Source organism: Sturnira hondurensis, unplaced genomic scaffold, assembly GCF_014824575.4.
Source record: "Sturnira hondurensis isolate 20B ecotype Veracruz unplaced genomic scaffold, ASM1482457v3 Scaffold0006413, whole genome shotgun sequence".
NCBI lineage: Eukaryota > Metazoa > Chordata > Mammalia > Chiroptera > Phyllostomidae > Sturnira > Sturnira hondurensis.
Window position 1 is genome coordinate 48,110,435 of NW_028079044.1, and position 12,145 is coordinate 48,122,579.

The 12,145-nt window shown below is 43.7% G+C and overlaps 1 protein-coding gene across 1 annotated transcript in view; it reads left to right on the top strand.

Moving 5' to 3' along the window:
- The window catches only part of EFR3A (EFR3 homolog A), a 69,400-nt gene that overhangs the window by 29,468 nt on the left and 27,787 nt on the right, over positions 1–12,145 (top strand). The window contains exons 6-10 of the mRNA XM_037048563.1: positions 3,369–3,518; positions 4,127–4,264; positions 8,673–8,751; positions 9,603–9,738; positions 11,247–11,414. Of these exons, the coding sequence (XP_036904458.1) occupies positions 3,369–3,518; positions 4,127–4,264; positions 8,673–8,751; positions 9,603–9,738; positions 11,247–11,414 (671 nt within the window). The remainder of the gene's footprint in view (positions 1–3,368; positions 3,519–4,126; positions 4,265–8,672; positions 8,752–9,602; positions 9,739–11,246; positions 11,415–12,145) is intronic.

Here is a 12,145-nt window from a genome sequence, read left to right on the forward strand (position 1 = left end):
CGTGCTGGTTGAGTAAATATGTGGGTGGAATGTATGTCACTGAGTCCTTGTCAGTCTTGGGTCTCATAACAGTTAACCTGAGTATTTTTAAACATTTTTTGCGCATGCAACCCACTAGTAACCGAATCAAATGCTTGTCTGGAAACAGTCCGTAGATTGAAAGTTAAGAATTAAAGTCAAAATGACTGCGGTAAATACAGAAAGTAATTTGAACTTTACCATAAAACACTAAAAAGAAAGAAACTAACCCTAATTCAGAGTTATTGGGAGCAGTTTAGCAAGATTTAGCAGGCTTTGTAATTTTTATTTTTCTTTGAAAATAAATAAGGAAATGTACAGAAATAGAACTAGTTTTTACTGTGTAAGCTACAGTGTTGGTTTGTACAAACAAAAATGAATGTAAAAGTTATTTTAACTTGGAGAAAGAGAGCTGAGAGATGATTCAAGAGAATCATTTCATTTCTAGATATAAAATCTCTTTCTGTCTGAGAAGCCCTTAAATGATTTGTCCTCAGGGTCAGTTGGAGCCCTGGTGTTTTTGCTTGGTTATGAGGGTAAAGCTGTAGAAAGGTGAAGATAACTATACCCATCTTACAGTAATTAAGTTCCTGTTTCCCCCAGGTGCCACCAAAATCTCTTTGTTTCCCCCCTGAAGGACATTAAAAAATATTTTATAGAACCATTTCCTGTTCTCAGGGGCTGATATTAAAATGTTAATGGAGCAAAAAAGTATAAAGATTACCTAAATAAAATGGGAATTTTTTCAATATTGTAACAAATTTGCTTTTTTTAAAAATGTATAGAAAATATCCAGAATGTTTTTATTTTCAGTGTAGTATTATACGATCCATAAACGACGCAAACACATTTGTCAAATTTTGGTTGTGGTGAGTTTCATATATAGGCCAACGTGGGTGAAAAGTGTTGATGGCATCCATCAAATTAATGAAAAGGGTGCATTTTAAGAAATACAAAAATGTATTACATAGTTATCTTATTTTAGGTACTTAGCGCCCTCTAGTGAAAGAAGTTCTTTTGAACATACAAGTATTTTCCTGTGAAATTTTTTGTTATTGTTTACAAAAAGAAACTTGAAAAAAGTTTTTTTTTAAGATTTTATTTATTTATCTTTAGAGGGGAAGGGAAGGAGAGAGGGAGAGAAATATCAATGTATGGTTGCCTTTCATGGGTCCCCTGCTGGCCTGCAACCCAGGCATGTGCCCTGACTGGGGATCGAACCACAATCGTCTGGTTCTCAGGTCTGCGCTCAATCCACTGAGCTACACCAGCCAGGGCGAGAAAAGTTTTTATTAAAAAAAAACTTGACATTTTCTGGACACAAATGAAAGGTCTTGTAATACTTTTTCCTAAATCTTGGTCTTTCTGGTATTATATGATATTCAAAATTTCAAAATTCCAACGTTTCATTTGAATCGCTGTAAAGCAAGTGAGTAAATGAAAATGCTTTACTGTACTTAGAGGGTTGGATTTTTTTTCCCTGCTCTGCCTTAAGTAAAAGTCCTTCTGGTTGTCTTCAGGCATATTTAGATTCCTTTTGGTTTCCCTTTTAGATTTAGATATTTGCTATCAATCCCTTTAATTTTAGCAAAACTCTCTCAGGTGGAACTTGGGGGGTGGAGAGCATGCACAGTAGGAAGTGGGGAATGGTGTGATCACTGTTAAGATTTTCTCGACATATTTGCCTTGCAGAAGCAGTTCCCACAGGCAAAGTCATGCATCACAGTCTTAGGCTCTGTTTCCAGAGCACCCTTCAGCTCTGGTAGAATTCATCATGGTCATCATCGTCTTCATGCTGAACAGCATGAGCAGACTAATTATTGAGCGCTTACTGTGTGCCAGTTTGTTTAACCCTTTATTGGATAAGCACCTTACACGAATTAACTTATTTAAACTGTACAACATTCCTATGCTTTAGGTAAGATAGTTGGTCTAGTTTACTGATAAGGGAACCACGAATGTTTTTTGAGGTCGTGGCTAGAGTAATTGGTGAGGCCGGACACTAGATCAGAACGGGATGCCGGCTGTGTAGCTCCAGGAGCCCCGCCTCCCCCAGACAGGGGCAGTGCCCGCCCTGTCCATGCAGGACCCTGTGTTGCAAGGCATGAGCCACCATTCTGATGTCATCTTGTCTGCTCCACCTTGTCATCTCCCAAGGAGCAGCCACAGGTGCCTAACACAAACACCTTTGTAGTAGCACCAGGCTTACCCGCTTGTGGCAGCGGAAGACCTCTCACCCCCGCAATGCTTTAGAAAGCAGCGCGCCTAGACACATCTCCAAAGTAGGCAGGATTCGTCTCTGGGCTCCCTGTCCACTTTCTGCCCTGTTCAGCACCCTGTTACAGCCCCTTTCTGTTCTCCCTCTGCTACCCCTGAAGGCTTGGGTCGTCTCCCCATGGGCCAGGAGAGAGGATTGTCCCCTTCCCCATAGCTGCCATTCTGTAGCCCTATTCATGGGCTCCGTGTTGGAAGACAGTACTGGATAAGCTGAATAGACCTTTACTGGTGACCATGTCCAGTAGTAGCAAAAAGAAAGTAACAGTCACATTTGGCCAGAAGGAATGTTTTAGGGAGGTTGGGTTACCAGTTTACCTCTGCTTTTATATGCTGTTTTCTAGTCCTTTTCATTCTGGAACCTATAAATTGATAATATGGAGTGAGGAAGTTGGGGCTGTGGGTTGGAGTGGGAGGGTGGGGCAGCATTATCTCACTGTGGGATAAATTGTAAGTCACAGATACGAGTGACAACATATATGTCAGTACACACAGATACATATGTGTGTGTGTATGTGGCCGAGGTTATCTGCACTCTGTTTGGTTAGTTCTCCTGTGTCACACCCTTAAAGGAGCCAGCTCAGCTTCTCGGTCTCCCTCTAGGCAGGCTCAGGGAGGCGAGAGCCTGTCGGGAGGAGGCGGCAGCAGAAGCCGAGCGGGCACTGAAGGGCATTCAGAGGGCGACATCCCGTGTTCGCTCAGCGTCAGAGCATGAGGGAAGGAATGCAGAGAGCCTGGCGTGTTACTCCGAACTACTGTCATTTTCTCAAGGAGAGCCTAGAGCTTTTGATTAAGTTCTCATTAAAAATTATACTTCGACTGGATATTACCATGTTTTACAGTCCTTTTAGCTTTTAAATGCTGATTTTAAAAAGATGGTATTGAAAGTAAGCCTTTTTTGGAGCTGACTCATCTTTTGGCTGTTTTAGATGATTGAAATTTTAATTTCTCAGACTTGTGTTATTTTCATTTTCTTAACTTGAGGTAACAATATTTACTTGAGATTCATTCTTCTAGCTAAACAAGCAGACTTGTTTAAATCACTTTTTCATGGCTCACTTTTTTTTTCCCCCTAGAATTCGAATTGCTGGAATCAGGGGTATTCAAGGCGTGGTTCGCAAAACAGTTAACGACGAACTCCGGGCGACAATTTGGGAACCCCAGCATATGGATAAAATTGTGCCATCTCTGCTGTTTAACATGCAGAAGATAGAGGAGGTTGACAGGTACCGCTCGAGGACTCTGGGGCCGGGGCCGCGTTGCCTCTGCACAAACGGACATGTGCTTGCTCACCGGGCGGAGAAAGTTTCGTCTTCAGTGCGCTGAAACTAAGTGGTCTCATAGATTTGAGTGGGTTTAAGTATGTGCCCTTTCTGAAAAAGTGTTCGTCTTTTGTGGTCACATCAGGCTTAGGAGAGCACAGGGTTTTACTCGTGCACTTACGGTTTTGTTTGTTTTAAGATAGTTTTACATTTTACATGCTGTTTATTATTGAGCCTCCAAACTGGTATTTGAACTGATATTGCTTCAAGTTGCAAGTGTGAGAAATAAAAATTTTAGCTAAATTGTTACTCTTTAGTGATCCAGCATGCTTCTTCATGGAGCTAGAAATAACCACAATAGTAACAGTAGTAATAATAATAGCTGTTTACTTTATAATGTTTTCCAACGAAGGAGTTAAACTGTGTATTTCTTGCTCATTGTTCTAAGATACTTTGGGATAAAAAGAGTTATTTTACCTTCTCTGGGAAGTCACTGCATGTTTGGTTTGACCAGTGGAACTAGGGCCAGGACTCCCACGGTCATGTTTGTTTACTATTCCCTGTGTTCCCAGCCGCATAGGCCCTCCCGCCTCTCCCTCCGCTGCGGACAAAGAGGAGAATCCTGCTGTGCTGGCCGAGAACTGTTTCCGTGAGCTGCTGGGCCGCGCAACCTTCGGAAACATGAATAACGCCGTTAGGCCGGTGTTTGCGTGAGTAGCTGGCGTGTTCATGGCTGTTTGTGCCTGCTCACCATCAGTTCTGTGTTAACTCACTCACAGAGGGCAGTGCCTTGTCTTGTAAGAGAGAATGGATAATGGAGCCTGGGGCCTCATGGGGCAGTGTAGGACCGAGTTAGACACGAGTATCTCAGCACTGGTCCAGCTGGCCAGGTGCGTTATTTATCCTGAACTTCTACACACAGACTTTGAAATACATGTGTTACTGTATTTCAGATGTTTTTACATGTGCATAGTGAAGGATTAAAACAGTGCCACATGTAGATCTCCTGGTTTGTTGACATCTGTGGTCAACAAAACAATCAGTCGGCTGCCCCCTGCCCACCCGACTTGGGGACCTAACCTGCAACCCAGGTGTGTGCCCTGATTGAGAATCGAACAAGCGACCTTTCAGTTTGCAGGCCAGCACTCAATTCACCGAGCCACACCGGTCAGGGCTAGACATGCTGGTTTGAGAATTCCAGGTTTATCTTAATACTTTTGTGAAGTATTATTTATTGAGAGGTACTCTATAAAGCCTTAAAATTCTACAGAGCTTTCCTGGAAGAACGAAGTTACTGAGTTAACTGTCCTTGTGCACTTGAGTAACTTGAAAGTGGGCTGTATTCATTCCATGTAGAGTTTAATGAACTTAAATCCTGACTATCTGTTAATTAATTTAATGTAAATGAAATAGTTAATTGTGTATTGGCTATTTAGTTAATTAAATACGAAGTGTCCTCTGCAGGTGAAGTCTCAGGTATTTGGGGGAATAAGAACCAGTGCGTGAAACTGTCCCCATCCTTAACAGACTTCATGGCTGATTGACGGGCACTGCTAATGAAATGTGTTGGTTATGAGAAAAGGCCAACGACTGCTGTTCAAAACACAGAATTCAAGCTGAATTTGGGGTGTTGCAGGGTTATCTTTTTTTTTCAAGGTAGGCCTAGGTGGTAAGTAGGTTTTAGAAGGATGGGATGCATGAGAAGAGGCAAAGGTAGTGTGGGCTTTGGGTGAGGAGCAGAGATGAGGTGAAAGCACTGTTTGGAATGTTGGCGATCGTGAGAGGGTAAGAGAGAGAAGATCGAAAACAAGAAAAAGATAGTTTAGGCTACACTGTAGAGATCTTGCATTTTTATATTTAAGTCTGTAGGTAATGGATTTGCTCTTTGTCAGTTACTTTTGAATCTAGTACATTTCTTTTAGAAGGGAGTTGTTTTTCTTCTTAGACCATTGACCTTCGCTCTACCCCTAGTGGACTCCTACACCCAAAGATCGGGGTTCCTCTCGGCCTCTGGTTGCTTTTAATGAGCAGAAGCCCGGTCACTGGCCCCTCAAATACAGCCTGTGTGCCTCCTGCCATTGGTCTCCTGGGGCTCTGATGGAAAGTGTCTGCTAGGCCTCCCCCCTTTCCACCCTTCCCTTCACGCCTCTTAAACTCGCTGGCGCATGTCTGCTCCTTTTCTTCTGTGTGCCCCATCCCAGGACATTTCTGCAGGTTCAGTCCCTGACTCTTTTTTTTTCTTTTTTTTTTAAATATATTTTATTGATTATACCATTACAGTTGTTCTATTCCCCCCTTCATTCCCCTCCACCCGCACACTCCCTCTTCCACTATTCTCCCCCCCTTAGTTTATAACCACGTGTCTCAATTTCTTTAGGTTCTATATTTCCCCCACTATTCTCACCCTCCCCCCTATCTATTTTCTACCTACCATCTATGCTATTTTCTGTACCTTCTTCCCCCTTCTCCTCCTCCCACTCCCCTGTTGCTAACCCTCCATGTGTTCTTCATTTCTATGGTTCCACTCCTGATCTAGCTGTCCTCTTGGTTTGCTTTTGTTTTAGGTGTGGTTGTTAATAACTGTGTGTTTGCTGTCCTTTCACTGTTCATATTTTTCATCTTCTTTTTCTTATATAAGTCCCTTTAGCATTTCATATAATAAGGGCTTGGTGATGATGAACTCCTTGAACTTGACCTTATCTGAGAAGCACTTTATCTGTCCTTCCATTCTAAATGAAAGCTTTGCTGGATAAAGCAATCTTGGCTGTAGGTCTTTGGATCTCATGACTTGGAATACTTCTTTCCAGCCCCTTCTTGCCTGTAAGGTCTCTTTTGAGAAATCCGCTGACAGTCTGATGGGTACTCCTTTGTAGGTGACTGTCCCCTTATCCCTTGCTGCTTCTAGGATTCTCTCCTTCATTTTAGTCTTGGCTAATGTAATTATGATGTGCCTTGGTGTGTTCCTTCTTGGGTCCAACTTTTTTGGCGCTCTCTGAGCTTCCTGAATTTCCTGGAAGTCTATTTCCTTTGCCAGACTGGGGAAGTTCTCCTTTATTATTTGTTCAAATACATTTTCCACTCGTGGCTGTTTCCTTCCCCCTTCTGGTACCCCTATAATCCGGATGTTGGAACGTTTAAAGATGTCCTGGAGGTTCCTAAGCCTCTCCTCATTTTTTTGAATTCTCATTTCTTCATTCCTTTCTGGTTGGATGTTTTGTTCTTCCTTCTGGTCCATTCCATTGATTTGAGTCCCAGTTTCCTTTCCATCGCTATTGGTTTCCTGGACATCTCCCTTCATTTCAATTAGTTTAGCCTTCATATGTTCCTCCAATTTGTGACTGTACTCTACCAATTCTGTGAGCATCCTGATAAATAGTGTCTTAAATTGGGCTTCTGAGAGCCTGGCAATCTGTTGGTCGCTTAGAGTTATTGGCTCTGGGACTTTGAGTTCTTCTTGTGCCATCTTTTGGGCTGTTCGTGCCTGTTCCGTAGCCGGATCAGAGCCCTAGGTTTTCACCAGAGCAGGGCAATTCAGTCGCTGGGTTGTGATGTTGTATGTGGGGGCGGGGTCAAAGAGGGACAATGGCTTCCCTCCGGCGCCCGCCTCCGCGACCCCCACCAGCACCGCAGCCACCACCGTCACCAGGCCCACGCGCCTCGCTCCACGGCACGCGAGTGTGCCACCGCTGTCAGCCCTCCCACCACTGGGTTCGCCCCCTGGGGCCTGTGTGGTCCGTTTCACTGCGTGCAAATGTGTGACCTTGGTCAGTCTGCCCCGCACCCCGACTAGTTCCGGGCTGCCTGCACTCCTAGGTCTGTCCTGCCCGACCCAGCTCCGCCGCTGGCTCCACCTCTTACCGTCCTCGTTGAACGGTTCGTAGCTGTCGGACTTCCGTATAATTCTGTTTTCTGGTCTCTGGGTGTGTGTTAGTTCTCCAAAACTTTTGTTGTATCCAAACTTGGTTGTGGGAGAAGGCACAGTGTTTCCACCTATGCCTCCATCTTGGCGGAAGTCCAGTCCCTGACTCTTTATGCTGGGTTTGCTGTTTGCACTGGTGGTGTTCCGCCTCACTGTGCCTTCATGTATGAAAGTTGTAGTAGTTATTTTTCAGATCTGCCTGTTATCTTTGATGGGCTTTTATTCAGGTGTCAAATTTTTAACACCCTGTTTCTCCATTCAAGCAAACAAACTCATTTTGAATTTTGAATCCATTCATTCCAACAGTATCTCCAGGGCTGGCGGATTGGACTCCACTGCCCCTCATCCCTAGTGGCTCTTTCATTGGTGTTCTGTGAGTTTGGGCTTGAGCTCACGCGGACTGTAGCTTCGCTTGTGGGGATTCTCCCAGTCCTGGTGCCTCTTCCAGAGGAGGCCTCACCTTGCTCCCACTGAAGGCGTGGCCCCAGGGCCCTCCAGGCACCCCTTTGAACTTCCAGTGCGTTCTTGTCTTCAGGTTTTTGAGCTGCACGTTTTGCAAACTGTCAGACTGAGGTAAGAGCCTAGGTGCTGGGTGTGTGGACTTCTGTTCTCTTGTGGTTCCCCTCAGGGCCAAGGCTGACACAGGCAGCTAGCTTCTTAATGGTCTTCCACAACAGAGCGTTCTCCCAGCTTCACTGATGGGGGCCTCCATTAGCGGGTCCTGGATTGGTATAAGAACTTCTGATCGGATAGCCTGCCTTTCCCGGGTGGGCTCTGAGCTTTGTCTCTAGTCTTTGTCTCTAGTCTCCCACGCGCATATACAGCCCCTTCCCTTTTCACCCTGCCGGCCACTCAGTGCCCGAAGCTCTGCCTGGGACCGCTGCTGCTTCAGTGTGTACTTGACTTTCAGATGCTTGCCTTTTTGTGGGGTTCAATGTGAGCAACTTTTGTTTCTTACCAGGTTATGTAGGTATTTAAAAGTCTTACATGGTATATAGTCTGGTCTTTTATTGTTGGTGTTTTATGAAAGAATCTGGCAATTGGGGGAAATATATATCATATTTCTGGAATTGGAACATTGACTTTCTTTTAGATAACCTTGATCTCAAAGCTTTGCATATCGTCGAGGGTTCTAGAGGGGAAAAAGTGTAATAAAAATAAGGGATGATTGAAGTAATTTTCTCATTGTTTAATTATAGGCATTTAGATCATCACAAACTATGGGATCCTAATGAATTTGCAGTTCACTGCTTTAAAATTATAATGTATTCCATTCAGGTAAGTAATTTTGGTTCTATATTGATAAGCATAACATTAACGATATAAGATACTACAGAACAGCCAGTTTCAACCCGGGTGCCACCACACCCAGATGTGCCACAGGAGTTTTTAGAACGCACAGCACCTGGCTGTTTAGTCAGGGGCACCGACCTCTTTTCCCTTAGGGGGTCAAATTAAAAAATGAGAACAGGCAACACAACAGCTGTGTGAATGAATCAAAATCATACCCAAACTGTTTTGTCAAACTGGCAAAAAATGTATTTTTGGTGTGCTGCAGAATTTTAGTAATTAGTTTATGTGTGCTCTGAGATGAAAAAGGTTCGTGATCACTGCTGGAGCATACAAAACTTGTTCTTATTTACTTACTTATTTTTATTTACCACTTAATGGTTTTTATTTGCCAACATGGAAAAATATCTTATAAGAATGAAATGATTTTATGATGGTGCTATTATTTTACGTTTATTCAATGTAAGTACTGTGTATTTATATTTCACTGATAAACTGGTATTGGAATTGGTATTTCTTTCGGCAGCATAGAGCTGATAATAGTAACTACCGTTTATTGAGTGTTTACTGTGCTATATTGCATATATGAACTCCTCCTGACTTTATAGCACCCTCTACATAGTATTTTGTAATTTATTTTTTTCACTCAGGGTATTGTAAATACTTCCCAGTATTCACATTTATTCTTTAAAAGAGTGATTTTTAATGGCCACGTGCTGTTCTGTAATGTAGTTCCCGTCTCCCACAATCAGATGTCTGAGTGTCTGTGGTCTCTCACCTCATGGGCTCTGCTGGATGCGAGTGACGCTCACCCACCTTTGCCTCATTTTCTCTCTTAGGCTCAGTATTCTCACCATGTGATCCAGGAGATTCTCGGGCACCTTGATGCCCGCAAGAAAGACCCCCCCCGGGTTCGAGCCGGCATTATTCAGGTACTGCTGGAGGCAGTCGCCATTGCTGCGAAAGGTTCCATAGGTGAGTGGAGGACCAGCAGAGCGTCGCCGCCTCAGCCTGGTACAGAACGTGCTCAGTAGCTGCTGCAGTGTGTGGGAGACTCCTGGAAAATGGTTCTAACTTTTTTAAAGTGCTGTTTTTTTTTGTTGATGCTCATTCTCAGAGTTCTTTGTGTACAGTTCAACATTTTCCTTCAAAGCAATCTCTCCCTCCCTCCCTCCTCTTTGCTTTTAAAGATTTTTGGACACCAATTACATGCGAAAGATTTGGGAGGATACAGAGATGAGAAACTTGTCATTTGCTTGGAGTTAAACAACTCTCCCTAATACTTTGATGGCAGGCAGAATTTGATCACACACAGGAAAACCACGGTTCAGAGAAGAGAGGGAAAGTGGGTTAGCAAGAGCGGCATCCTTTGTGTAGCCTGTGTGGCTGCGATGGTGGTGGTGGTGCAGAGGAGCTCAGGTCGTGGCCGGCCGTGGCGCCGATTCTACAGTTGATGGTACTCTGTGAAGATTTCCTGTAGTCTTCATCAGGCGTTACAGATAAGTGCTGTAGGATGATCCATCTGGCTGCAAAGTGGAGGGCACATTGAAAGTAATAGGTAGTTGTCATTGTGGTAGGCATCGGGGAAGGAACTTGACATTGGATGTCAGTGACAGGAATGTAAAGTCCACAAGATTGGAGAGCTGACTGACGATTGGGATAAGGAGAGGGACAGGCGAGAGACCGTGGTTTTTCACCTACATGTGATTATGAGAATTAAAGGGTCCTTCACAATGTTACTTTTTGGGCGGAGATTTTGGTTATATTTTTTTACTTCAAAATTAAAATGGAAATATCCTACTGATCTATACTCACATTCATTGTCAAGTGAGAGTAGGCATTTAGGATACAGACTTTTCATTACCTATCTTGTTATTAAAGAGCTGGAAGCAGGTCGTACCACCGGAAAGTTATTTATTTTGAAATACGAAATGAAATGCAGACAATAAATTGAATCATCACACTTACTAATGTCCATTCTGTGTGAGATTCCATGTCCTAGGCTTTGCACACTCCACAAAGTGTTTAAATGGGCCTGTCTGTCTAAAGATTGAGGTGAATTCTTTTTTCTTCAGCCTCCAAAGGCGCAAAATAAATTCCCTGTGCTACAACGAGCTATAGTATCATAATTTTATGGATTCTGACCCAACAGGTTAAATGTCGTCCTTGTACACATTATTTTGAGTGGATAAACTTATAGAGAGGTGGAGAGCATTTGGTAATCTTTATAGGCATACACACATTTCCTGTGGGTCAGACCGTGATTCAAACAGTGAGCTGCTTAGAGGTGCCAGGAAATGTGTGCTGGAGTAACTGGGAGGTGTTTCTCATTTACTTTTTTAATGTATCCGTTTGCTCATGCATTAGTAAGGCTTCCCAAGCACTTAGAACATCCCCAGCAGCCTCTGTTGCGGAACGGGAGCGCTGGTCTGGAGCGCGGCACCAGGGGGAGTGGGTCTGCTCACCTCGGGGGCCGCTCACAGGGCCCACGGTGCTGGAGGTGTTCAACACCCTGCTGAAGCATCTGCGCCTCAGCGTGGAGCTGGAAGCCAGCGACTTGCAGGAGGGGACCGCGGGCAGTGCCGGCTTAAACACGGGCTCCAGGGACAGCGAAGAGAAGATTGTGCAGAACGCCATCATCCAAACCATAGGTGAGCGCCTTTCCCCTCTCCAGACTGTTACGTGTGTAAAACAGTGGTTAAAACGCTCTCGCAGGAGGCACTGGGCTGGTGCATCTGCCAAAGGTGAGTGACGGCCTCGATTCTTGAAATTCATATTCAGAAAATAAACCTAAGAATAGGACACAGAACACTGTATACCCTCCACCCAGACTCATCTACTAATATTTTATGCCATTTATGTGATCATTTACTCTCTCTCTGTGTCCTTCCATTTCTCTGTGTGTGCACATATGTCTGTATCTACATATATGTGCTTGTGTAAGTACACACACAGTTAGAGCATGCGCACACACATACATTCATACATTGACATTTTTTTTCCATGAACCACTGCATAGTGAGTGAAAATCATCATGGCTGTGTACCACAGAGAACTTTTCCTAAAGACAGACATTTTCTTATATAACCAGACTATAGTTATCAACACGGGGAAATTTAACATTGATACAGTTCTGTAATCCAGTTTTCATATTTTCATTTTTTCACTTGACCTAGTAATGCCCTTTATAGTAGCATGTTTGTGTTACCATAGGTCTTGGGTCCAGTCTGGGGTTGTATATCGCATTTAGCTGTAACGGTTCTTTAGTTCCTTTAGTCTGGAATATTTCGTTATGATATGGGCATTATTTTAAGAGTACAGCCCCCCACCCCTTTTTTAATTTCCTCATTTGGGTTAGTCTGGTGTTTCCTGGAGGTTAAAG